At 43.8% G+C, this 25,343-nt stretch overlaps 1 protein-coding gene across 1 annotated transcript in view; it reads left to right on the top strand.

The window, feature by feature from the left end:
• LOC126176470 (probable glutamate receptor) overlaps positions 1-25,343 on the top strand; it is a 211,571-nt gene that overhangs the window by 34,061 nt on the left and 152,167 nt on the right. Inside the window, exon 4 of the mRNA XM_049923627.1 lies at positions 12,620-12,814. Within this exon, the coding sequence (XP_049779584.1) occupies positions 12,620-12,814 (195 nt within the window). The remainder of the gene's footprint in view (positions 1-12,619; positions 12,815-25,343) is intronic.

The raw sequence follows: 25,343 nt of genomic DNA, 5'->3' as shown, positions 1-25,343 counted from the left end.
GACAGCAACGGTTGTCATGCAGAATACATGTAATGGTACTTTGGCTTACATCGTGTAGGCGAGCAATTTTCCTAGAGTTCGTCTCAATATCCTGTAGAATCCAGTCCTCAAAATCAGGTGTACACTCAGACCACTGCCTCCTTACACGTTCGTCTGTCTGAAAGGATCCGTGATCATACAAATGCCCGAAAAGGGCTTTAAATGTTATGTGATATGGTTGGTGTTTGTGGAGGGTACTCGTTTTGGTATAGCCATGCTGCCTTTCGACAATTAGCATCTGCTTGGCCATACACAAACTCCATCTCAGCTTGTTCCTGACATGAATATCGGACCATTATGCAGTTTACATCAAGCTCTGTCGACCGTAGAGCCTACAACACACAATGTATGTACGGTGCATGGTCATAGGAATTGTCAATCGTCAGCGCCAGTCGGTGGGAAGGCGGTTTGTGGCGTATTTTGTTGGTGCATGTTTACTACACCAGGGGCAGGTATGCACTCAGGGACAAACCTATTGCTCTCCTTTGATTGACAGATACTTAACCTACTGTTCTCCTTTGACTGACATATCCTTAACCTATTGTTCTGTTAAGTGTTTTTTCATGTCACCCCCATTTCCTTTTGATTGACAGGCACTTATCCTATTGTCCCCCCACCCCCTCACCCTCCCCAACCCCTTTCCCCCTCCCTCTCAACCTCCCCAACCCCTTCCCCCCTCCCCCCTTGCTGCTACAGGTACACTTTCAGGTCTGAGTTATTGGAATAGACCCCCTGTCACTCTTATCAATTTGATTGACAACTTAATTAAATTGATCAATTAATTAACCTCTCTAGCAGGAAAGTGCCACACCCCCTGGCGGGAGGTTCAAATTCCATCAGGACAATGCAACCTGCACTAACCTAATCAAATGGGTGGAAAGAAGGGGTACTTGGGCTACCTCCACTAACCTAAGTCATCTGACCGCTACCTCTTAGTAGGAAATGGTGGGAAGAGGACTCGACTTGTGCTGGATGTAAGTCTTTATTTTCAGTCTTTATTTAAACAATTAGAGGTAGTACCTCCATCCAGTGTGTTAACCACGAGGTCCAGAGTCCAGCTGACCTAGTACACTGTACTGCCACCAAAAGGCGCCGTCATCCCTTCCATGATGTAATCCAAGATGGCGGTCTGTTGGTGGAGAGGAAGGGTATCATAACAGGAAATTCAAGGGTATGTTGTGTATTTATAATAAAAATCAGTTTGAGGGGGTTGGATTTCTCTTGCTCATCGTTCTCTGCTGTTTTCAAACATGTAGGTCTTGTACGAAGTAATTACATGCAGCAAACATGTTGTATAACCTAATGTTCGGCACTGTTCCCTGGGCGTCTTAACCTAATGTTTGGCCCTTCATCGGCACTTAACCTATTGTTCTGTTAAGTGGTTTTCCATGTCACCCCCATTTCCTTAAACTATTTACCGCCTTTTATACAAAATTAAATAATTAGTTAAATCCTCCCATCATTTTCTGTTACAGTTTTCGAATTTCACATGCTTTTGAACGCCATTTCTGGCACATCTATGTCACCCACCCACTTAAACTATTGTACTACGTTTACATAAAAATTATGCAAATTAACATAGTGCTCTGAACTTAACCTGTCATACTGCTCCATGTCACCCACTCACGCACACCCTCTCCTTAACTATTGTACTGCTAACACCATGTTCATATAATAAATTTATGCAAATTAATTAAATCGATATTTTTCACATGTATGGGGTAGTTTTTCTTAATTTGTAGCATCCTATTGGTCGGTGAAATCGATGGAATACAGTTTAAACAAAAGATCACTAATAAAAAGCACATCCCACCACTCAACACCCGACACCAGAATAGCACAGGCTGCTTTCTCCCTAGTAATCCTACTGGGACGTATGAGCTGAGTCTAGCCCGAGAACACATACTGACGTCACAGGTCTAACATTCACTGCTTCCCCTAGCAGCCCTAACAGGACATCATGTGTTCCCTTCCTGGAAATCATGGCGTCCTGCTATCAACATACGTCTCAGAAACATTAAACATTCTCACCGTTAAAGGCCTGTGCACACTCGCAAAAACACCATTAATCATAAAAGCATTCTTGTTCAGAAAGAGAGCACAGTCTAAGCACAGATGGGAGGAAATCAGAACAATTACACAAACAGAATTCGATGCACTGTCCTATAGAAGAGAAAAATGGCGGGAATTTTCGTTATCTTACAGCTACTGGTCTGGAGATGTTGTAATGCCACAGTCGTGGATTAGTGATGGCATCCCCACCAGAGATCGATGGGCTGCTTCAACTTGTCTTTGAACACTTGCTTTCCCAGAACTTTCCTTAGACACCTAGCCTCCATCTTGTTCGAATCAGTTTGTAAATGCACCAGTATCACAGAACAAAGGATGTCTTGTGAAATGAATGGAGTATTATGATTAACTATTATCGAATTTAGCCTCTGAATAACTGATGCCGGTGATGTGGAAGCGTGGTCTCGCGGTTCTAGGCGCGCAGTCCGGAACCATGCGACTGCTACGGTCGCAGGTTCGAATCCTGCCTCGGGCATGGATGTGTGTGATGTCCTTAGGTTAGTTAGGTTTAAGTAGTTCTAAGTTCTAGGGGACTGATGACCACAGCTTTTAAGTCCCATAGTGCTCAGAGCCATTTGAACCATTTGATGTGGAAGCACCTTCCTCATTTTGTTTTTCTTTCTACAGATGAGACTTTCGGTGGAAAAAAAACTATTTTACACAGATTGTAATATTGCACCAGCAATTAAACCTTGCAAAGTGGCGTACAGATCGTCAAACGCGGAAAGAATCTTACTCAATCACACTGCTCTCCCACTGAGGACAGGAACTTGAATATTAGAGCATGAAACTGATCTCCAACCCATCAATATATCACCGTGTACCGTGTCGATGTAGTAAACATATAATTCATAGCCTGCGCCATACAAAATCACCCATTTTACATCATTCGCACATATACCGTGAAGTCAGACAGCCCCGTATATACTCCTCACAACACTAGATATTTTCCCACAGCTGACAGCCACAAGTCATCCACTCCCAACATGCAACCAGAGCGCCATCAGCAGACTGAAGTCACTCTCAGAGCTGTTCTGTAAATTTGGACTTGTTTCCCCTCTGCACAAACGCGTTACTGTTGCTGATCCAGACCTGTTTGCTTGCTCGCTCGCTTTTCTACACTCATCTCCAGACTCGGGGATTACAAGAACATATCTAATTTCACATGGTTTGATAGAATATCACACCATTTTCACAGTACTTCTCGATATCAAGCACATATCAATATTGCTCGCGCAACATAATTCCTAAGACATAGACTGGAAATTATTTCTCTAGAAACCCGAAATTTCAGCTAGGTCGAGCATGCTGTAAACCACTGAGTAACTAGAAACTTATCCCATTTCCAAAGACTTTTATGTGAGAACTCGAAACAAATACACGAAATGGATATTTCCACTCACTAATACTGATGTCTGTGATGTAACAGATTCCAAATCATTCATATAATTTACAAAGTCAACTAAGGTGTTTCTCATCTCTAGAGAACCAGCAAACATGTCTTCCACCTGCTAGTTGCTCACACCACAATCTATGTTCTCTCAACTAAATAAAGACACGAAATGTGAACAAGCAGTCAACTGAACAATTTACGTGGGTCAGAATAATGGCCCAGTGCAAACACATGTCCATATTGAATTTTCTCAAATTTCCACGCGATCGCAAAAGCTATCCAACGCATACTAAGTATTAGTTCGCTATTTGGCTGTCTCCATTCAGACGGCTTCTACCATTAGCTGGAAAAGTGAATCATTCCCACCACAGGCCACACATAGACAGAATCATCCTACGAAACCAGTCACATATATATTTGATTGCTATGCTTATAATTAAATGTTACTATTGCAGTTTCAGTTGAACGACATTCGGCAATGAGTGAAGTATCGGAAATACAGCCTGTTGACGGCTGTGGCTAGAGAAATAGAAATATCAGTACCATTCTTATGACTTGACACACTCTTCCCTTTCATATCACGGTACTCGACTTCAAATCCATACCTTCCTTACGATTGGACACAGTCTTCTCCTTTGCACATGTCGAGCCACAAACACATACTTTACAAGCCTGATGCTTCTGGCTCATAGTTCTAGATAATAGCTATTCTGAAAAACATAGGGACTATCGTTCTATAGCGCCATGAATCATGCTGCTTCAAGACATGTACACAGTTTCAAATTTTAATAGTTGACTTATTGTGTTAAACCTTTAACATAAGATTATATTTCTGAATGAGTAAATTATGATGACATTTTAAATTTTTTAATTGGATCCATAATTATATGAAATGGTGAAAATCAATTTTTTTTACCCCGGGAAGCCGTTACAAAGGGCCCCTGCAACTGCGACAAGGTGACTGCTTTTACCATTTGGTAATACAAATGGATACCCAAAACTCCTGCTTCATGGAGCTGATCAATAATGGTAGAAGTGATGAAATGTTATGTATCTTGCGCCGGTGCAGGCACAATGAGAACACTGCCCAAGTAAATAATGCAGAACAAGTTTGTTAATAATTGCATAAAGAAAAGCTTCTTGAAGTAAGCTATTTACAAATAAATATTTTTTTGGTAGTTTGGGTCCCAATAAGAAAGCAAATTATGATTAAGTGGATGAAGGCCAAAATGAGAAACAAAAATGTTCAATTCCAAGTCCATTTGGAATGTTCTGACGTTAACAACACAATCAACTTTTAGTTCGAGTAGGGCCGAAGTCTGGAGAAGTAAAGTCAGTGACCTAAGCTCAATAGAGATTACAAGTGACTATCCGAAGATGGCTCTTGGGGAGACCTCTGATTCATGGGCTGTGTGTGCAACCGGCACCTGGCCCAATAAACTCGAAGGAGCAACTGGTTCGATAGCTGAGACTGAACAGCCTATCTGCGTCACACATCTTGTTAATTCGAGGTCTTCTTTCTCCCTCTGGTGCTGGTCCACTGCTAGTTCACAGAACTTACCTTGCAATCAAACGTGGATTAGACATTGTTTACTGACTTCACTATATTCGATTTGATTGTCTTCTCTTGATGATGCTGCCATTTTTGTGACTATCACTGCTACATGTAATGGATTCCACCACTCGTCCGCCCCTTGCGCTGAGTTGAATCTGCCACTGCTCTAATATGTTGGCTTAGTCGCATTTCAGTTCTTGAGGCACAGTATTTTTACTGTGTGGTCTACAGTTGATCGAATGATCTCAGTATGTTCCGTGTGATGTCGTCCATCAAATGGTTCAAATGGCTCTGAGCACTGTGGGATTTAACTTCTGATGTCATCAGTCCCCTAGAACTTAGAACTGCTTAAACCTAACTAACCTAAGGACATCACACACATCCATGCCCGAGGCAGGATTCGAACCTGCTACTGTAGCGGTCACCCAGTTCCTGACTGTAGCGCCTAGAAGCGCTCAGCCACTCTGGCTGGCAGTCCATCTCGAAGGTCAGCCTTTGGTGGATCTTCTTTGTGGTTTGTGCCATCCAGGATGGGGTGGCCGAGCTGCCTGATGTCTTCCATGCACATGCAGAGTTGGGGGCGGCGAGCAGGGAAGTAGCTGCCGGCCTGTGTACCACCAACTCTGGGTGTGGGGGGGGGGGGGGGGGGAGCAAAGGGGCGGCTGAGCAAGCGAAAATCTCAAAGTCGGCCAGCGACTGCAGCGGGAGTCTGCAGCTGGTTGTCGCCCTTCCATGCCACTGTCTCGGTGGGGTGGATGGCTCAAGGGGGGGAGGGAGGGGGGCAGGCGCCACATGGCTCATATGGTGCTGCGAGTGCCCTCTGACATTGGTGTTGCTGGCCTCTGGCGGGAGTTGAGACTATGCTGGGAGTGCCCATCTCTGCAGGCCCCCTGGGTTGGCAATGCTGGGAGCAGTCGCCTTGTGGGTTGTAGCTATCTTCCCAGCTTTCTGCTGTTTGCAGGAACTGCGATGGTGGCTGGTGCTGCCGCCCTCTCAGGGGACACAGTGCATGATGATGTCTCTGCATTAGCGGCTGACAGGCCACCTCCATATATAAGGGCAGCTGCAAACTGGTTTGTCATCTGCTTGATAGCATCCTCATGTCCTCTCGATATGCAGTGCGTGCACCTGTGTTGTGTCCTGGCGTTGTCTTAGTAGCGCAAGGGCTTACTGGTTGCACGCTTCTCTTGTTTTTGCATGGAGAATCTGTTGATCTAGGCACACACTTCTTCTTTCTGCGTCTGTGTGGCCACTTCCCTTCTTGATGCCAGTCCACATTGGATGGCCACACGCTTGGCTCCACAGTTAAGCCCTGAAAAAGACTGGTGAGTGTACCATGTTCAAAGATTTGGAGATAAGTACGCCATGCAATATTATGACTCCTCATACCATAGGGGACCACCAAAACGATCATGTCCAACAGTATTCCTAGCTGTATTAGGCATTCTCACCTCTCGCCACCCGAGAGTAGGTAATACACCAAGAACATAGTAGAAAGTCAACATTTTGATGGTCCAGGTATTTTGGTGTGGGGAGGCATAATGTTGCATGGGCGTACTGACCAAATCTAAGAGCATGTACAGTCACTGGTCAACGTTGTAGCCACGCTGTATTACTTCTCCACGTGCGTCTTTTGTGGTGTGCGCTCGGCCCTGACGATTTTTATGGATGAAGATGCGCGATAGCACCGAACAGTGTAGGTGGATGAGCTTTTAGAGTGAAAGGACATTTGGTGAATGGGCTGGCTTGCACGTTCCATCGACTTAAATACCATCGAGCATGTGTAGGATGTGTTGAGGGGACGTATTGCACCAGCGACCATCCAACAGTTGTCAACCGCGCTGGTGGAGACCTGGAAGGCCTTCTACAAGAACACCTTACCAGGCTTGTCTCTAGCATGGAAGCACGTTGCAGAGCTTACATTTCCGTCCTTGGTGATCACACATCCTATTAAGAACCATGTCCCACCGATTGTAATATCCAGAGGACCACCATAAATCGCGGCGAATTCGGTGTAATTACTGTTCTAGAATAAAAATGTCGTTTCTGTTCGTCTCATCACTTATTTCTTACAGTTACTTTCTGTACTATATTCTAGCCGTTCCTTTTATGTATGGTCCAACTTCCATGAAGCTATGTTACGTGGCAGTGACACTTCATGCCAAAGTTGCTTTCGTCCTTAAGTTTTGCACGCCACTGTATTACACATAAATATTATTATATTAAACTAGCTATACCCGGCGAACTTCGTTCCACCTCTGAAAGTCTTTGTATGTTATAGCTTACCCGGCAAACGTTGTTTTGTCATATAAATTATCTCTAGTCTATAAGAATAATGTATACGTATAACACAACAGCCGTTGTTGGTGGGAGCTCGTGACACAAACAATAATAATGGCCGAAAACTGTGTAGGGAGTGAGGAAAGGTTTAGGGGGAAGTCAGGCGGTATCGGCCACTATTAGTTCTAGCGTTACTACTGTAGATCGCGCGGATTTAACAATTGCAGCCGATACACGGCTCGTCCATGAGCATACAAACGTAGCGGCAGTTTCGTGTCAAAACGTGTTCGTCAGCATTGTGAATAAGGCCAAGCACACACGCATCGATTTTTATCGCACGTAAAAATTTCCGTTAAGACGAAAATCGATGCGTGTGCACTAGGCCTAAATGTCGGTTTGGAGAATGACGCGTGATACCTAGTTAAACTTCTCGGTCTAGTTACGTCGATTCAGAGAGGGATATTCAGGTCGTTGCTTTTGGTACGTTTTCTTCAATTACCCATCTATCGAATAGTAAAAGACTATCACCGGTAGACACTTGGCGGGGATAACTGATCAACTGATAATTGATCAGTTATCGACTGGGGTTGAAAATTATTGAATTACTAAAATCGTTATTAAAAAATAGGAATTGGTGGTAGGAGAGTGAAAATTTAGGATTGCGTGTATTTTGTAATGCCACATCATAAAAAAATAAAAATAAAAAGTTCTTTCCAAAAAGGAAGAAAATTTTTTTTGGGGTGGACCACCGTTATCACTTAGGGGTATGAAAAATAGATTACGACCGATTCTCAGACCTATCGAATTTACATGTAAAATTTCATCAGAATCGATAGAGCGGTTTCGGAGGAGTATGGCAACTAACACTGTGACACGAGAATTTTATATGAAGGGCTTATTTCAATAGTGGTACAAGTCCATTTTTGTTCATTCTGAGATGCAGAATCCTAAAGTTAAATGAGCGTTGAAGAATCTGCAGTTGAGATACCAGAAATATTCAAGCATATGGCTTCTTGCTAGATATGAACCTTTCTTTCTGTTTGTTTGCACCATTAATGTCACAAGCATTATAGACAGAAAAGTGGAGGTAATGGACTTGTACCACTATTGAAATAAGCCATTCATATATAAGGACTAGATACTGTACTTCGTGTAGGCGGTAGAGTTCTCTGTGATATTGCGCAACTTCTTTATCGCTAAAACGGAACAAAAATCCCGTAATTTTAGATGACGTTATTGGGAACAGCGATCTGTTAAAGTTAAGTAAAATTAATAAAAAAGTCTCTATCGCCCAGTTATTTATTAAAAACATGACCGATTTCGGCCTCTAATAGTAGGCCATCTTCAGATAACGCACCACCAGACTGAAGTAATGACGCTTGGTACAGCTGTGCTGATCTCAGTCGCAGAACTGGAGTCAGCACAGCTGTTCTAAGTGTCATCAACGTCAGACCGATGGTGCATTTTCTGAAGATGGCTTACTTCTAGAAGCCGAAAGCGGTCTATTTCTAACACACGCAAATGACAGAGCGATCGAGACTGTCTTTTACTAATTTTACTAAACAAAGATCTCGATGTGCTGAAGTCATAGTAGCTGTCCATATTGATGTTGCCAATAATTTTGTCTTACAGGAGGTAGTAGTGGTGACGTGTTTGTGAAAATACAGCCATCCTTTCAGGTGACATTCAGAACTCCAATCTAATGGTGATGCGAGTATCCACTGCCGCTCGCCCTGCACGGCAACATGAAATAGTTGTTAGATTTACGTGGCGCTTGCAAAACCAGATTTCGTAAACAGATTTCCTGATACCGTTTCTGATTGATAAGTAAACAGTCCAATACCGATTCTGCACAATCAGTTTTTGCTCCTAAGTAAACACGCAACCGTTTTGAAATGTGCTTCATTTGTCAGGTTACGTTTTGTATGTAACCCTTGGATGCATGAGTGTATGGAGTCGCGAAAACACATAAGAGGGTCTCTCAGACCCTCCCTTAAAACGAATACAAAATGTTGGTATTAACGAAAATAATATCATATTTTGAAGGGGGTAGTGACAAGGATTGGATAAGAAAGCATTTATTTTGATACTGTGGCCTTTATTTTAGTATAGTATCAAATACAGTATTATATATTACGTCATAACTTTGCTGAGAATCAATAACTGACTCTCAATTTTATTGGTCCACTGTAGAGGGCTTAGTCATAGTATATAAACTTCTTCATAAATAACTTCATTGTGTTCTTTGCATATAATCTTTTGGGTATTTTAACGACTTTTCATGTCTAATGGATTTGAGCACATGAAGGACCGACATTTTAGTGATCTTCCTGTTTCCGCAATCTTCGTCTGTTGGCGAACCGTGCTATGTCTCGCATAGTTTTCTTCTCTCCATATGGGAGAAATTATCTTTTTATCACATCTGCCTTCCTCGTAGGACTCAAGTTGCTGTGAAAATAAGCACATGACCTTTATTGCTACTACATCTAATAAGTTTGTCCATAAGACAAAATGTCATCTCTTGACTGGTCCTTTCAAGTATAAGGGCGTGCTATCTGGCCAACTCATAATTTTCATTGATTATGGAATAAAACATTCTCTCATTCATTTTTATGTCTTTTATCTACACTGGTGCTGCGGTGCAGGGAAATTAGCAACATCATAATTTTTTTTGTTCGCATCCATATAACGAGTAGTTGTCAAGTTGCCTTTCAAACCAAAATTATGGTGATAAGCCGCTTCTGGACGTTGAAGTCATTCTTTCTAGTGGGATTTCCTTTTTGTTTTGGTACATTAATTCCTAACTGAGCACAAGAAATTTTCATGATATTCTGCTCGTTGGTGGCAATGATTTTCTCTATGCAGTTCCATCATGAGGGATAAGGAAATTGTGAGTTGTATAGTCTGTATCATCTAATTCTTCACCGCTTCCTCCAGTTGAGACGCTAAGAGGCGTGAGCTGATTATCGAGGGAACCGTCAGTGTCTGAATATCTGCTATATTCCTTGAACGAAGGAAGCTTCATCTTCAAGCCATTCAGTAACAGTTAATTCAAAATTTCGGTTGCTTGTACTGACTTCAGATGATGTTCTATCGTGTCTTACATGTACTATTTTATCCCTGTTTTACATAAAGACTGAAACTGTCTTACATAATTATTCTGTTTATGGAACTAGACTTATGCACATCTGAAAGTATTTTGCCAATGACCATTACACTTAGCTCCAAAACTGGCCTCAGCTGTAGTTTTTACAAGACATGAGAAATTCTCAACGCAGAGTAGAACTATGCAGATCTGATAACTGTTGTAAGTAGCTTGCTACTTTAACACGTCAGTCAGGTCAGTGGCAAATAAACTGTCGGAGAGACAGCGTATTTGTTAAGGAATCTCAAAGACTCATGTCAACCATTATACGTGTAGGATTACAAAATTCATAAAATGAGTACTTTCACCTGCAACAACTGTTTTTTCCAAAGAAATTAAATTGTTTTTGCAACGATTACAAGGGAAATCAACTAAAGTAAACTAATTTTAAGTGAATTTTTTGAGGAACTGAAAGACTGCCGGGGCTAAAAGAACTCTGTTATGCATCCAAGCGTTAAAATTTTTCGTATAGTCTCCAAGGAGTGCCTTTTTGTGCTGTGAAGGAGTAGAAATACACTACTGGCCATTAAAATTACTACACCACGAAGATGACGTGTCACAGACGCGAAATTTAACCGACAGCAAGAAGATGCTGTGATATGCAAATGACTACCTTTTCAGGGCATTCACACAAGGTTGGCGTCCGTGGCGACACCTACAACGTGCTGATATGAGGAAAGTTTCCAACCGATTTCTCATACACAAACAGCAGTTGACGGGCGTTGCCTGGTGGAACGTTGTTGTGATGGCTCGTGTAAGGAGGAGAAATGCGTACCATCACGTTTCCGACTTTGATAAAGGGCGGATTGTAGCCTATCGCGATTGCGGTTTATCGTATCGCGACATTGCTGCTCTCGATGGTCGAGATCCAATGACTGTTAGCAGAATATGGAATCGGTGGATTCAGGAGGGGAATACGGAACGGCCTCGTATCACTAGCAGTCGAGATGACAAGCATCTTATCCGCATGGCTGTAACGGATCGTGCATCCACGTCTCGATCCCTGACTCAATAGATGGGGACGTTTGCAAGACAACAACCATCTGCACGAACAGTTCGACGACGTTTGCAGTAGCATGAACTATCAGCTCGGAGACCTTGGCTGCGGTTATCCTTGACTCTGCATCACAGACAGGAGCGCCTGCGATGGTGTACGAAAGGCAAAACGACATTTTTTCGGATGAATCCAGGTTCTGTTTACAGCATCATGATGGTCGCATCCGTGTTTGGCGACATCGTGGTGAACGCACATTGGAAGCGTGTATTCGTCATCGCCACACCGCGCATTACTCGGCGCGATGGTTGGTTACACGTTTCGGTCACCTCTTGTTCGCATTGACGGCACTTTGAACAGTGGACGTTACATTTCAGATGTGTTACGACCCGTGGCTCTACCCTTCATTCGATCCCTGCGAAACCCTACATTTCAGCAGGAAAATGCACGACCGCGTGTTGCAGGTCCTGTACGGGCCTTTCTGGATACAGAAAATGTTCGACTGCTGTCCTGGCCAGCACCTTCTCCAGATCTCTCACCAACTGAAAAAGTCTGGTCAATGGTGGCCGAGCAATTGGCTCGTCACAATACGCCAGTCACTACTCTTGATGAACTGTGATATCGTGTTGGGCAGCTGTACCTGTACACGCCATCCAAGCTCTGTTTGACTCAATGCCCAGGCGCATCAAGGCCGTTATTACGGCCAGAGGTGGTTGTTCTGGGTACTGATTTCTCATGATCTATGCACCGAAATTGCGTGAAAATGTATTCACATGTCAGTTCTAGTATAATTTATTTGTCCAAAGAATACACGTTTATTATCTGCATTTCTTCCTGGTGTAGCAATTTTAATGGCCAGTAGTGTATTAACACTGAGCATAGAGATGTTTTCCTTTGATGTTTACCTGAAGAGAAACAGCCATTGCGCTGACTAAACCAAAAACCGGAACAGCTGATTACCAAACGTCATTAGTGTAAAATAACGGACGGTGGGAAAACCACAATTTGACAGGTCTAGCAAACCCGCTTTAGGCCTTAACGTGTAAGCATGACAGCGAAAAACAGTTTCCGAAATTCGGTTTTCGTCTTCCGGAAGAAGTGTGGCACGTAAGCGTAGTGAGTGAAGGGTGGTTTGCCTGACAGGTGTGCCACGTGGGCCGCCGCTGCGTGCTGCTGCGCGAGCGCTACTCCACGGCGACGGACGTCGGCCAGCTCGGCGGTGCCGTCGGCTGCTACGTAAGGGAGGCGTCGCCGCCGGACTTGGAGTGGGTGCCCGTCATGTACATCGACCGCCGCTACTCGCTCGGTGGCATCCGCCTGCGCGTGCTCGTCCAGCATGTGAGTATACCGCCCGTCAGACCACCAATGTTATTGAAACTTCCTGACAGATTAAAACTGTGTTCCGGACCGACACTCGAACTCGTGACCTTTGCCTTTCGCGGGCAAGTGCTCTACCAACTGAGCTACCCAAGCACGATTCACGACCCGTCCTCACAACCTCAATTCTGCCAGTACCGCGTCTCTTACCTTCCAAACTTCACAGAAGCTCTTCTGGAAACATCAATGTAATTATCATCTGTATAGGGTGTACCGAAAAGGACTTTCTAACCTTGGAAATTCGGACAAACTTATTCATACGAGTTACGACTCGAAGGAAAACAGATGACGTGGTTCGCTAGTACAGAATCGCGCCACTGCAAGCGCTGGCGGCAGTTGCAGCAAAGATGGCTTCCTTTACCAATCCCGAGTGCACTTGCTGTGTGTTTTGGCTCGAAGAGTCGAAGTCTGCGGCAACTGTGCGCCATTATTTTCCTGCAGAGTACACTAAAGATCCTCCCAATAGGCCTGTTCTTAATAATGGCGAAAGTATTTTATTGAAAGTAGAGGTTTGGTAAGAAATAACAAAATCTTAGGTTGTTCAAAAAAATGTTCACATGTGTGTGAAATCTTATGAGACTTAACTGCTAAGGTCATCAGTCCCTAAGCTTACACACTACTTAACCTAAATTATCCTAAGGACAAACACACACATACCCATGCCCGAGGAAGGACTCGAACCTCCACTAGGACCAGTCGCACAGTCCATGACTGCAGCGCCCGAGACCGCTCGGCTACTCCCGCGCGGCCCTTAGGTTGTTCTCATGCGTCTGATGAAATCATGGAGCAAGTATGACAAAACTTTGTGAACAGACTTTCAAAATCGACCCAGCATGCTGCTTCAGAGCTGTTCATCCACCATACGAATATTTGGTATGTGTTAAAAAAGGTTGAATCTCAAACCATACAAGTTTACAATGGTGGAAGAATCAAAAAACACTGGTAGGATGCTCATAAGGACTTTTGTGTGGAAATTTTAGGCCTACATTGGTTAGATGAAGACTAAGAATTCTTTGGAAAGATTATCTTTAGTGATGAGTAGGCTTTCCACTTAAGTGATAAAATTAATAAAAACAACTGTAAGATTTGGGCGAGTGAAAATCCATGAAAATCCCTCGATCATGAACATGATAGCCACAAATTTTGTTTGTTTTGCACACTGAACAAGAGTAAGGTTTCGGACCTTTCTTTTTCCACGACATCATCGGAACAGTGTATATGATCTGCTGGAAAACTTTTTAATCACCCATACTGACGATAATGATCGAAATACTACGTACATAGCCTACGCAGGCTATGAAGTGGCACTACTTTCACGCTCAGTGCTCATCCGTAGGGCTCATGCTGCATTGTGACGCAGCTGGCTGCCATGTTTACTTAGCTCAGTAGAAAGCGCCAAGCGCCTGATCTGTCACAAGCGGCGAGTGTTTGCCTCTGTGAAAAATGGCGCAGCCTCACACTACCTCTCTGACGTCCAGGATTTGCTAAGTGTCAACATCCTAGGTAAGTGGATGGACCAAGATGCGCCAATTGCATGGCCCCGCGTTCACCAGACCTGACACCTCTTAACTTTTTCTTTTGGGGTTTTGTGAAGTATACCGTGTTTGTTTCACCCTTACTGGCTTCTCTGCCAGAGCTTAGAGCTAGAACCTACTACTCAATTAAACACGCCATGGCTGACAAACGGCAGTAAATTTGGCAGGAAATCGACTTCAGATATGCCACATAACCATTGGAAGTCATATTGAGCCTGTTTAGGTATACGGTGTATTTTGCTATAAACTCACAGGAAAACAACGGCTGTAAGTTAGATGAATAATAGATATGAAATTTCAAAGCTGTAAAGTTCTTTTCAAAATGGTTCAAATGGCTCTGAGCACTATGGGACATAACATCTATGGTCATCAGTCCCCTAGAACTTAGAACTACTTAAACCTAACTAACCTAAGGACATCACACAACACCCAGTCATCACGAGGCAGAGAAAATCCCTGACCCCGCCGGGAATCGAACCCGGGAACCCGGGCGCGGGAAGCGAGAACGCTACCGCACGACCACGAGCTGCGAACAAAGTTCTTTTCATGCAACTGTTAGTTTTGTGTTGTAATTTTCAAGCAGAAGAATGGTCTGAGTGAGATCTCCACGCTAGGATATTCTGCGTAAAGTTCTGCAGATATGAGCCTGAATGGTGTGATGTTCTCTCAGCTGCGACGTCGAGAGGGGGGACGACTAAACTTCCCACAGTGCACCAGACGTTTCCAGAGATGAGAGGCACTTCTTCTATTAATGGCACTGCCGCCACCATGGCTTGAATAGCCATACAGAACTCATGCGGATGCACAAAGGTTATGAAGCGGCACTATTTTCACGCTCAGTGCTCATCAGTAGTCCTCATGCTCCGTATTGACACAGCTGACTGCCATGTTTACTTAGCTGAGTGGATGGGGCCGTGCGTCTGATCTGTCATAACTGGCGAGTGTTTGTCTCTGTGAAAGCGAATGTGACTAAACTGAGTGGGCTGAAATGAAATGAAATGTCGTGTGACGAGGGCCTCCCGTCGGGTAGACCGTTCGCCTGGTGCAAGTCTTTCGATTTGACGCCACTTCGGCGACTTGCGCGTCGATGGGGATGAAATGATGATGGTGGGCTCCGAGTGGTGAGGAACGATTTGGCGTTGGCACATGAATTCAGTGCCCCAATCTTCAGTCTGAAGACTGGTTTCATGCAGGTCTTCAAAAAAATGTTCAAATGTGTGTGAATACCTAAGAGACCAAACTGCTGGGGTCATCTGTCCCTAGACTTACATACTACTTAAACTAACTCAAATTAACCTACGCTAAGGACAACACTCACACCCATGCCCGAGGGAGGACTCGAATCTCCGATGGGAGGGACCGCGGAATCCATGACATGCCCCCCCCCCGCCTCCCCCCTAACCGCACAGACACTCCGCACGGCTGCAGCTCTTCACGTTACGCTATCCCGTGCAAGCCTCTTCATGTCTGTGTAACTACTTTAGCCTACATGCACTTGAAACTTCGCGACCCCGCCTTAATTTTTTATTTTTACTCCTCAGAAGTTTGAAATTTGGTTCCAGGGTGCATACAACCTTCCTTTGTTGAGGTGAAAAATGTGGCGCCTTGCAACGTCTCCCTCGGGCTCAGCGATACCTCAGACAGTAAGATGCCATCACGTGTGTGAAAAAGGCCAGAGCTCAGAAGTTCATGTGAGGTTTAAGACTGGTTAATGATGTCACATCGGCACCAAATTTCACCATAATTCTACCAAACGCCACTGTGGACGTGGCACACGTTGGGAATGTTCGTCTCACCCCCCCCCCCCAGCCCACCCTTCTGCTGACGCCTATACGATGGTGGTCAGAACCGCAACGTCCAGCATTGAAAATACACGGTTTCGTTGTGGTGATATGATACTGCGTGAAGAGTTTGACAGAGCACTGAAAGACCTGAGTCGAAACAAAGCCCCGGGAGTAGACAACATTCCATTAGAACTACTGACGGCCCTGGGAGAGCCAGTGCTGACAAATCTCTACCATCTGGTGAGCAAGATGTATGAGACAGGCGAAATACCCTCAGACTTCAAGAAGAACATAATAATTCCAATCCAAAAGAAAGCAGGTGTTGACAGATGTGAAAATTACCAAACTATCAGTTTAATAAGACACAGCTCCAAATTACTAACACGAATTCTTTACAGACGAATAGAAAAACTGGTAGAAGCCGACCTCGGGGAAGATCAGTTTGGATTCCGTAGAAATATTGAAACACGTGAGGCAATACTGACCTTACGACTTGCCTTAGAAGAAAGATTAAGGAAAGGCAAACCTACGTTTCTAGCATTTGTAGACTTAGAGAAAGCTTTTGACAATGTTGACTGGAATACCCACTTTCAAATTCTAAGGGTGGCAGGGGTAAAATACAGGGAGCGAAAGACTATTTACAATTTGTACAGAAACCAGATGGCAGTTATAAGAGTCGAGGGGCACGAAGGGGAAGCAGTGGTTGGGAAGGGAGTAAGACAGGGTTGTAGCCTCTCCCCAATGTTATTCAATCTGTATATTGAGCAAGCAGTAAAGGGAACAAAAGAAAAATTCGCAGTAGGTATTAAAATCCATGGAGAAGAAATAAAAACTTTGAGGTCCGCCGATGACATTGTAATTCTGTCAGAGACAGCAAAGGACTTGGAAGAGCAGTTGAATGGAATGGACAGTGTCTTGAAAGGTGGATATAAGATGAACATCAACAAAAGCAAAACGAGGATAATGGAATGTAGTCGAATTAAGTCGGGTGATGCTGAGGGAATTAGATTAGGAAATGAGACACTTAAATGAGTAAATGAGTTTTGCTATTTGGGGAGCAAAATAACTGATGATGGTCGAAGGAGAGAGGATATAAAATATAGACTGGCAATGGCTGGGAAAGCGTTTCTGAAGAAGAGGAATTTGTTAGCATCGAGTATAGATTTAAGTGTCAGGAAATCGTTTCTGAAAGTATTTGTATGGAGTGTAGCCATGTATGAATAGAATTGGGGAGAAGAGGAGTTTGTGGCACAACTTGACAAGAAGAAGGAACCGGTTGGTAGGACTTGTTCTGAGGCATCAAGGGATCACAAATTTAGCATTGGACGGCAGGGTGGAGGGTAAAAATCGTAGAGGGAGACCAAGAGATGAATACACTGAGGAGATTCAGAAGGATGTAGGTTGCACTAAGTACTGGGAGATGAAGAAACCTGCACAGGATAGGGTAGCATGGAGAGCTGCATCAAACCAGTCTCAGGACTGAAGACCACAACAACAACAGCCGAGGGAATCATTTCAGACACAGTGCCAATCAGAATCGACATGAAAAAAGCCGCACGAGGCGGCATAAAGGACGTCAGTGAAACACTTCTGCAACAGTGACGTCATTAACCAGCCTTACGCCTCGCATGAACTTCTGAACTATAGTCTTTGTTTCCGCACTTGTCAAAACTTTTTCTGTTTCGAGATTCGCCGAGCCCGAGGGCGACATCCTGGGGCGTCACGCTTCTGCACCATTACAGAGGGATGTTGCACGGACCTTTGAGACAAATTTCAAACTTCTGCTCCGCAATTAGAAACAATTACGAGGTTGCAAAGAAGTGCCTCTTTAATTTTGATGCGTAGTGTATACATTGTAAAAATCTCCTATCTCAGAAGCTGGAGACAAGTGCAGCATCTTGTCAGTGACGTTAGCTGAGGCATCTGAAACAGACCATCAAAAATATATCCAGATACTTTAAATATATAGAGGCGCGCTTTTAGCTGAGTTATTGCTAACAAGATGCTGCATTTTCTGACCTATAGAGTTATTTTTATCGTATATTGCTGACGAATTATGACATAATCTTTCGTTTTTTAACGAATATATTGCATCCAATCGTAACAAGGTGACAGCAACAGAAACCACTGTTCAAGCTGTTAGGAGAAGAGGTCCATAAACGTTTGCCCAGATATCTGAAGGGTCAACCTCTTAACATGTTATGTTAACTTAAAAAAGCCTGTTCCATTTGACAAAGGACAGTTTAATGCTAATGTTTTGTATATGTAAAATTAAAGAAAGGTAATAAAGTGAAACTTAAAAACGCATTAGAATTATATATTAATACCTTCATCTGCTGACGAGCGTTGATATATATCAACAGGGACAGGTGAAAATGTGCATTTTATTGATACGAAAACGGCCAACAATATCAAGAAGCGTGCCAGTTTCGCCTTCGTTAAGGAGCGCATTCGCTTCACTCGAAGACAACTGGATCTCATATCCACCGATTTACTTTTCTTGCACTTGGCGGTATCGTCGTTGCTGTCGGCTGCATCCTGGGAATGGGTGGATAGTTCTTCTTGGGCACTATCAGATTGGACGCATAGGAGCGAAGTCATGAAACAGTCTTCAAAGTTTCAACGGCTTTGTTCTCAACCCATGATATTTGATGACGACACCCGTCGACGGACAGTGATTAACCTCACGAGTAAAGAACTGGACACGCCACGCTGTCAGTGTTGGAGAAAGGCCCGAATTTTGCCCCTACACCGAGGAATGTGCCTATCACCGAATTCATTTGCGCAGTCGAACAAGCGGTGTCCAGCTTTTCTGAGGACCAAGCTGAAGAGATCAGGCAAGAGGTCTCACACACATTGCGTCGGCGCCGCCTCCACGGAGAAACATCTCCTCTCTCGAAAGGGCAGCCGTCCGGTCCATTAGAGAAGACGAAGATCTGATAGTTCTACCAGCGGACAAAGGCAACGCAACGGTTCTTCTGTCACGTGATGACTATCTGGGAAAGATGGATCACTTACTTGAGGACTGAGCATACCGAAGATTGCAGGACGACCCAGCTGAACGGATAAAATGGAAGACGCTTTCACTTCTGAAGAAGAGTTCTTTACCTGACGACGTTCTCAAAAAAACTTCGTCCTGGTGCTTCCGTTCCGCCGAGATTATACGGTCTACCCAAGATTCATAAGCTAGAGGTCCCGCTTCGTCCGATCGTGAGTAATTTGGGTGCTCCTACCTACAATCTAGCCAAGTATTTAGCATCTGTTCTTGGCCCTCACGTCGGTAAATGCGAGCATCACATTCCCAATTTTATGGCGTTTATTCAGAGATTGAAGTCCTTGTCTCTTAGTCCCTGGGATTTGCTTTTGAGCTTTGATGTCGTGTCGCTTTTTACCCGGGTTCCTCTGGAAGAATCCTTGCAATTAATTGGTGAGAAACTGGCTGAGGAAACAACCAAGCTTTGTCGCCATGTGCTGACGTCGACGTACTTTTTATTCAATGACAAATATTTTGAACAGACTGACGGAGTGGCTATGGGGAGCCCATTGTCCCCAATAGTCGCCAATCTTTTTATGGAGGATTTTGAGAACATGGCGCTGTAGATGGCGTCTTTAAAACCAACCTGTTTCTGAAGGTACGTCGACGATATGTTTACGGTGTGGCCTCATGGGAGGGAAGCTCTTGACCGCCTCCTACATCATTTTAATGCCCTGCATCCTAGCATCAAGTTTACCATGGAGGTGGAAAGTGATGGAAAGCTTCCGTTTCTGGATGTTCTGGTGTACAGAAAGGATGATGGGACACTGGGACACAGTGTTTATCGAAAGCCTACGCACACGGACCGTTACCTGCATGCTTCTAGCTGTCATCCATCGTTCCAGCGTACGGGGGTCCTGCGGGTGCTTATGCCATTTCAGACGGAGAAAACTTGACACAAGAAATGGACCATTTCAAGGTTGTGTTCAAGCAGAATGGATATACAAATAAACAGGTCCGACGTGTTTTCCAGTTTGGACCTTCGCCTGAAACACTAGAAGATACCTGCAAATCGGTGTTTTCTACCTTTTGCAGGGAGCATTTCCTCGAAGATAGGAAGAACTTTAAAAAAATATCATATAAAAAGTATTTTTCGTCCGCCAGCCAAGATTAGAGCGCTTCTTGGCTCCGTTAAGGATGGCTTGGTTCAAATGGCTCTGAGCACTATGGGACTTAACTGCTGAGGTCATCAGTCCCCTAGAACTTAGAACTACTTAAACCTAACTAACCTAAGGACACCACACACATCCATGCGCGAGGCAGGATTCGAACCTGCGACCGCAGCGGTCGTGCGGTTCCAGACTGTAGCGCCTAGAACCGCTCGGCCACGTTAAGGATGACTTGGGTTTGAGGAAGCTCAGTGTGTATAAGATCCCTTGCCACTGTGGGAAAGCTTATATTGGTCAGACAATCCGGACCATTCAGGACCGATGTGTTGAACACCAGCGGCACACACGGTTGCTTCAGTCTGAGAAATCTGCAGTGGCGGAGCACTGTCTCACCAAGGGACACAGAATGCTGTATGACGAGACACAAATGGTTGCCCCTGCATCTCTCTATTGGGACTGTGTTTTAAAAGAATCCATAGAGATTCGTTTATCTGATAATCTTATTAATAGATACAAGGGTTACCTTTTAAGTAAGACTTGGAACCAGGTGTAATCAGACATTAAAAAACAACGGTCTGTGTTTCGATTGGCGAAGTAATTTTTAATTTTTGATAGCGATATCTCGATTTAGCCTGTTTCCACCACTGGCGGCGCGGTATGTTTACTTGCGCTAGAGGGCAGTTACGGCACCTTCTCGCGCACGCGTTGTGGGCCTTCTGCAGCTTATACATAGGGGCCGCCGCTTGCACTGAGAAGTCAGTTCCGGCGAGATCGTGTACCAGCACTCTCACCTGAAGATGGCGGCCAGTTGGACCGCTGAAATATTGTGTCGAGATGACGTTATGATCCGGCTGCACACCCGAGAAGAATATTATCAGGTGAATTGTGTGTTCAGATGTGGTACAACTCCCTCCAGCGACCTACCATGACGTCATTGCTTCCATGTCACGACGCGTCGCCGCTGTTATCCATGCCACAGGCGCACATGCCGCCTATTGTGTAAGTGGTCATGATGAATTAAATTTGTGGTAAGGTCTTATGGGACCAAACTTCTGAGATCATCGATCCCTAAGCTTACACACTACTTAATCTAACTTAAACCGACTTACGCTATGGACAACACACACACCCATGCCCGAGGAAGGACTCGAACCTCCGACGTGGGGAGCCGCATGGACCGCGACAAGTCGCCTAAGACCGCGTGGCTACCTCGGGCGGTGATCATGATGTTCTGGCTGTTTAGTGTGCATTTAAGGCCCTCCAGCATAACAGCGTGGCTAATCCTTCAGCCCCAGCTCAGTACAATAGGCAGCGCTCAACCACCTGGTGTTGAACGTTCTTGCTTTCTTTTATATATGTGCAGGCACAGACAAAGATATGATGCAGCGAGCTTTCCTTCTTTCTTTCCTCCAGGGAGACCAGTTTACCTACAAAGCTAAGCTCCTTCCACCTGGACTGGATTGCTTGCAGCTAGGTGACATTGAAATAAAATCTGTATACAGCAGCTCTGGCTGGAATTTCACAATCTGTTCTAAGCAGGTGTTCACTCTGGTAAATCCCCATACACGCCAAAACATGCGACAGAAAGATTCAACACTGTCCAGCATTTATGTTTCAAACATGGAAAACATCCCCTTGCTTCGAACAATCAGAGGTGCAAAACTGTGTCTCATAAGAACTGTAACTGGACTTGAAAATCCTTGTTACTCGTATGATGCTACTTGAGCGGTATGTGGATAGGATGCAATGTATTGGGAGGTAATGTTCACAGCCACACCTTCAGCTGATCTCACTCGCAGATGCAAGTTCACTCATATCGACATATTGCAACATTACCTCTTTGTTACTTTAATGTGTACATTACTCTTTCACAACGCCGCTGAAAGACGATTCCCAACTTCGTGGAAGAAGCTGCGCCTAACTGATCTTAGAACAAGACGTAGCATTCATTACTTACTTAGCCTTAGAACAAGGCATAGCAATCATTATTTACTTACATCAGTAGCTAGTGTTTGCTCCAAAAAAGGAGGCAAATGATCATCTGCCGTCCAGCAGTAGTTTATACAGTTAAAGTGGCAACGTTAGTCAGGTGAAAAGAAAATAAAGCGGTCAAAAAATGATGTACTTAGTTTTTTTTTCACTGGAACTACTGAGTTGTGTTGGTTGTACATCCACTAACCTTTCGAGTTCTTCGTAGCTTAGTGTTCAGCGACTCCAATAGACTCCCTATTCAGCGAAGAGCAGAATACAAGTTATTGACATGCGTTGCTACAAAACAATCAGATGGGTAGATGAACAGCTAGAGAGGAGGCACTGAATCGAACTGGCAAAACAGAAATTTGTGGAACAACTTCACAAAAAGAAAGGGTCAATTGACAGGACAAAACTGAGGCATGAAGAAATGGTCAACTTAGTAATGGTGGGGAGTGTGAGAGTTAAAATTTGAGGAGACTCGAATACAATAAACAGGTACAGATGGATGTAGGAGATGATGAGACTGGCACAGCATAGACTAGCATGAAGAGCTGCATGAAACTTGTCTTCAGATTGCATACCACAAGCACAATACGTATTCAGTATTTGCTCCCAGCTAAGCTTTTAGGAAGAAAGTTCATGAAGGAGAGAAATCTATGAAGCTAGAAATGATATTGAGGACTAATTCCATAACTAAACTTTCAATATATTTCGTTCAGTACCGGTCGGTGTGGCCAAGCGGTTCTAGGCGCTTCAGTCTGGAACCGCGCGACCACTACGGTCGCAGGTTCGAATCCTGCCTCTGGCATGGATGTGTGTGATGTCGTTAGGTTAGTTAGGTTTAAGTAGTTCTAAGTTCTAGGGGACTGATGACCTCAGATATTAAGTCCCATGGTGCTCAGAGCCATTTTTTCGTTCAGTGTTACCTATATTTAGCAATCATCGTGAAGTACTCAAATGCAACGATGAAGCATCACTATGAAGCTATAAACATTTTAAAATACCCTCCCAGAGTATTTCAGATTTTACAGGGGAAGTTTTTTAAGACGACAGTGGTAGACCTCCTACATGCAGCAGCGGTAAGGTAACGTAACTTGGCAGTATTTTCAACCACATGGTTTTTTAAAGACAATTAACAAAAATTGTTGTAATTAATTTTATTAAGTGACTATCTGTGTGAGCCACATTTTATAAACGTGTTACAGTCTGCCATAGTACATAACTGTGGATAAACTTGAAGCATGCACAGGAATGCATGTTTCTCTGTTTAAAAGCTTCAGTCTCGCGTTTTTGTAAGTGTAAATTCATTCAGTCTATAGCACAATAGTTGCTCGCTGAACAGCCAGCTACGTAGCTCATTAACGCTCCAGTGTCCATTGGTGACATATCAGGAGGGTAAGAAGTTGGGTAGCCAGAATTTTCTTCTTTTATAGTTCATATCTGCAGTTAGTCTTGCTAGGACGGCTAGGATGTGTGCGTGCTGTGTGCGGACGCAGGAGGAGCTGACCGCAGTGTTGCCAACACTAAAAAACCCGAGTCGCTAGATTCAATATCAAAAGTCGCTAGAAAGTCGCTAAAACTGATTTTACTAGGGGTGTACTGAAAATTTCGTGCTGTGAATGGTGCAATAAGCCAGTGAGGGGGGGGGTCATAAAATATTAATAAAAATTGTCTCATACGTAACTGCTATATTCTCTTAATTAAATGACACATCGCTTGCAACAACATACATATAAAATACGCTAACGTATAATTAAACATGTTATCATAATTGACGCAACACATGAATTGTTGTATATTTCTAGTATGTTATTGTTGTTGTTGTGGTCTTCAGTCCTGAGACTGGTTTGATGCAGCTCTCCATGCTACTCTATCCTGTGCAAGCTTCATCATCTCCCAGTACCTACTGCAACTTACATCCTTCTGAATTTGCTTAGTGTATTCATCTCTTGGTCTCCCTCTACGATTTTTACCCTCCACACTGCCCTCCAATACTAAATTGTTGATCTCTTGATGCCTCAACACATGTCCTACCAACCGATCCCTTCTTCTAGTCAAGTTGTGCCACAAACTTCTCTTTACCCCAATCCTATTCAACACCTCCTCATTAGTTATGTGATCAACCCATCTAATCTTCAGCATTCTTCTGTAGCACCACATTTCAAAAGTTTCTATTTTCTTCTTGTCCAAACTATTTACCGTCCATGTTTCACTTCCATACATGGCTACACTCCATACAAATACTTTCAGAAATGACTTCCTGACACTTAAATCTATACTCGATGTTAACAAATTTCTCTTCTTCAGAAACGCTTTCCTTGCCATTGCTAGTCTATATTTTATATCCTCTCTACTTCGACCATCATCAGTTATTTTTCTCCCCAAATAGCAAGATTCCTTTACTACTTGAAGTGTTTCATTTCCTAATCTAATTCCCTCAGCATCACCCGACTTAATTCGACTACATTCCATTATCCTCGTTTTGCTTTTGTTGATGTTCATCTCATACCCTCCTTTCAAGACACTGTCCATTCCATTCAACTGCTGCTCCAAGTCCTTTGCTGTCTCTGACAGAATTACAATGTCATCGGCGAACCTCAAAGTTTATATTTCTTCTCCATGGATTTTAATACCTACTGCGAATTTTTCTTTTGTATCCTTTACTGCTTGCTCAATATACAGATTGAATAACATCGGGGAGAGGCTACAACCCTGTCTCACTCCCTTCCCAACCACTGCTTCTCTTTCATGTCCCTCGACTCTTATAACTGCCATCTGGTTTCTGTACAAATTGTAAATAGCCTTCCGCTACCTGTATTTTACCCCTGCCACCTCCAGAATTTGAAAGAGCATATTCCAGTCAACATTGTCAAAATCTTTCTCCAAGTCTACAAATGCTAGAAACGTAGGTTTTCCTTTTGTTAATCTAGCTTCTAAGATAAGTCGTAGGGTCAGTATTGCCTCACGTGTTCCAACATTTCTACGGAATCCAAACTGATCTTGCCCGATGTCGGCTTCTACTAGTTTTTCCATTCGTCTGTAACGAATCCGCGT

The sequence above is a fragment of the Schistocerca cancellata genome, chromosome 3, assembly GCF_023864275.1.
Source record: "Schistocerca cancellata isolate TAMUIC-IGC-003103 chromosome 3, iqSchCanc2.1, whole genome shotgun sequence".
Taxonomy (NCBI): domain Eukaryota; kingdom Metazoa; phylum Arthropoda; class Insecta; order Orthoptera; family Acrididae; genus Schistocerca; species Schistocerca cancellata.
Note: the sequence above shows the minus strand (reverse complement) of the source record. Positions and strands in the feature narration are given on the sequence as shown.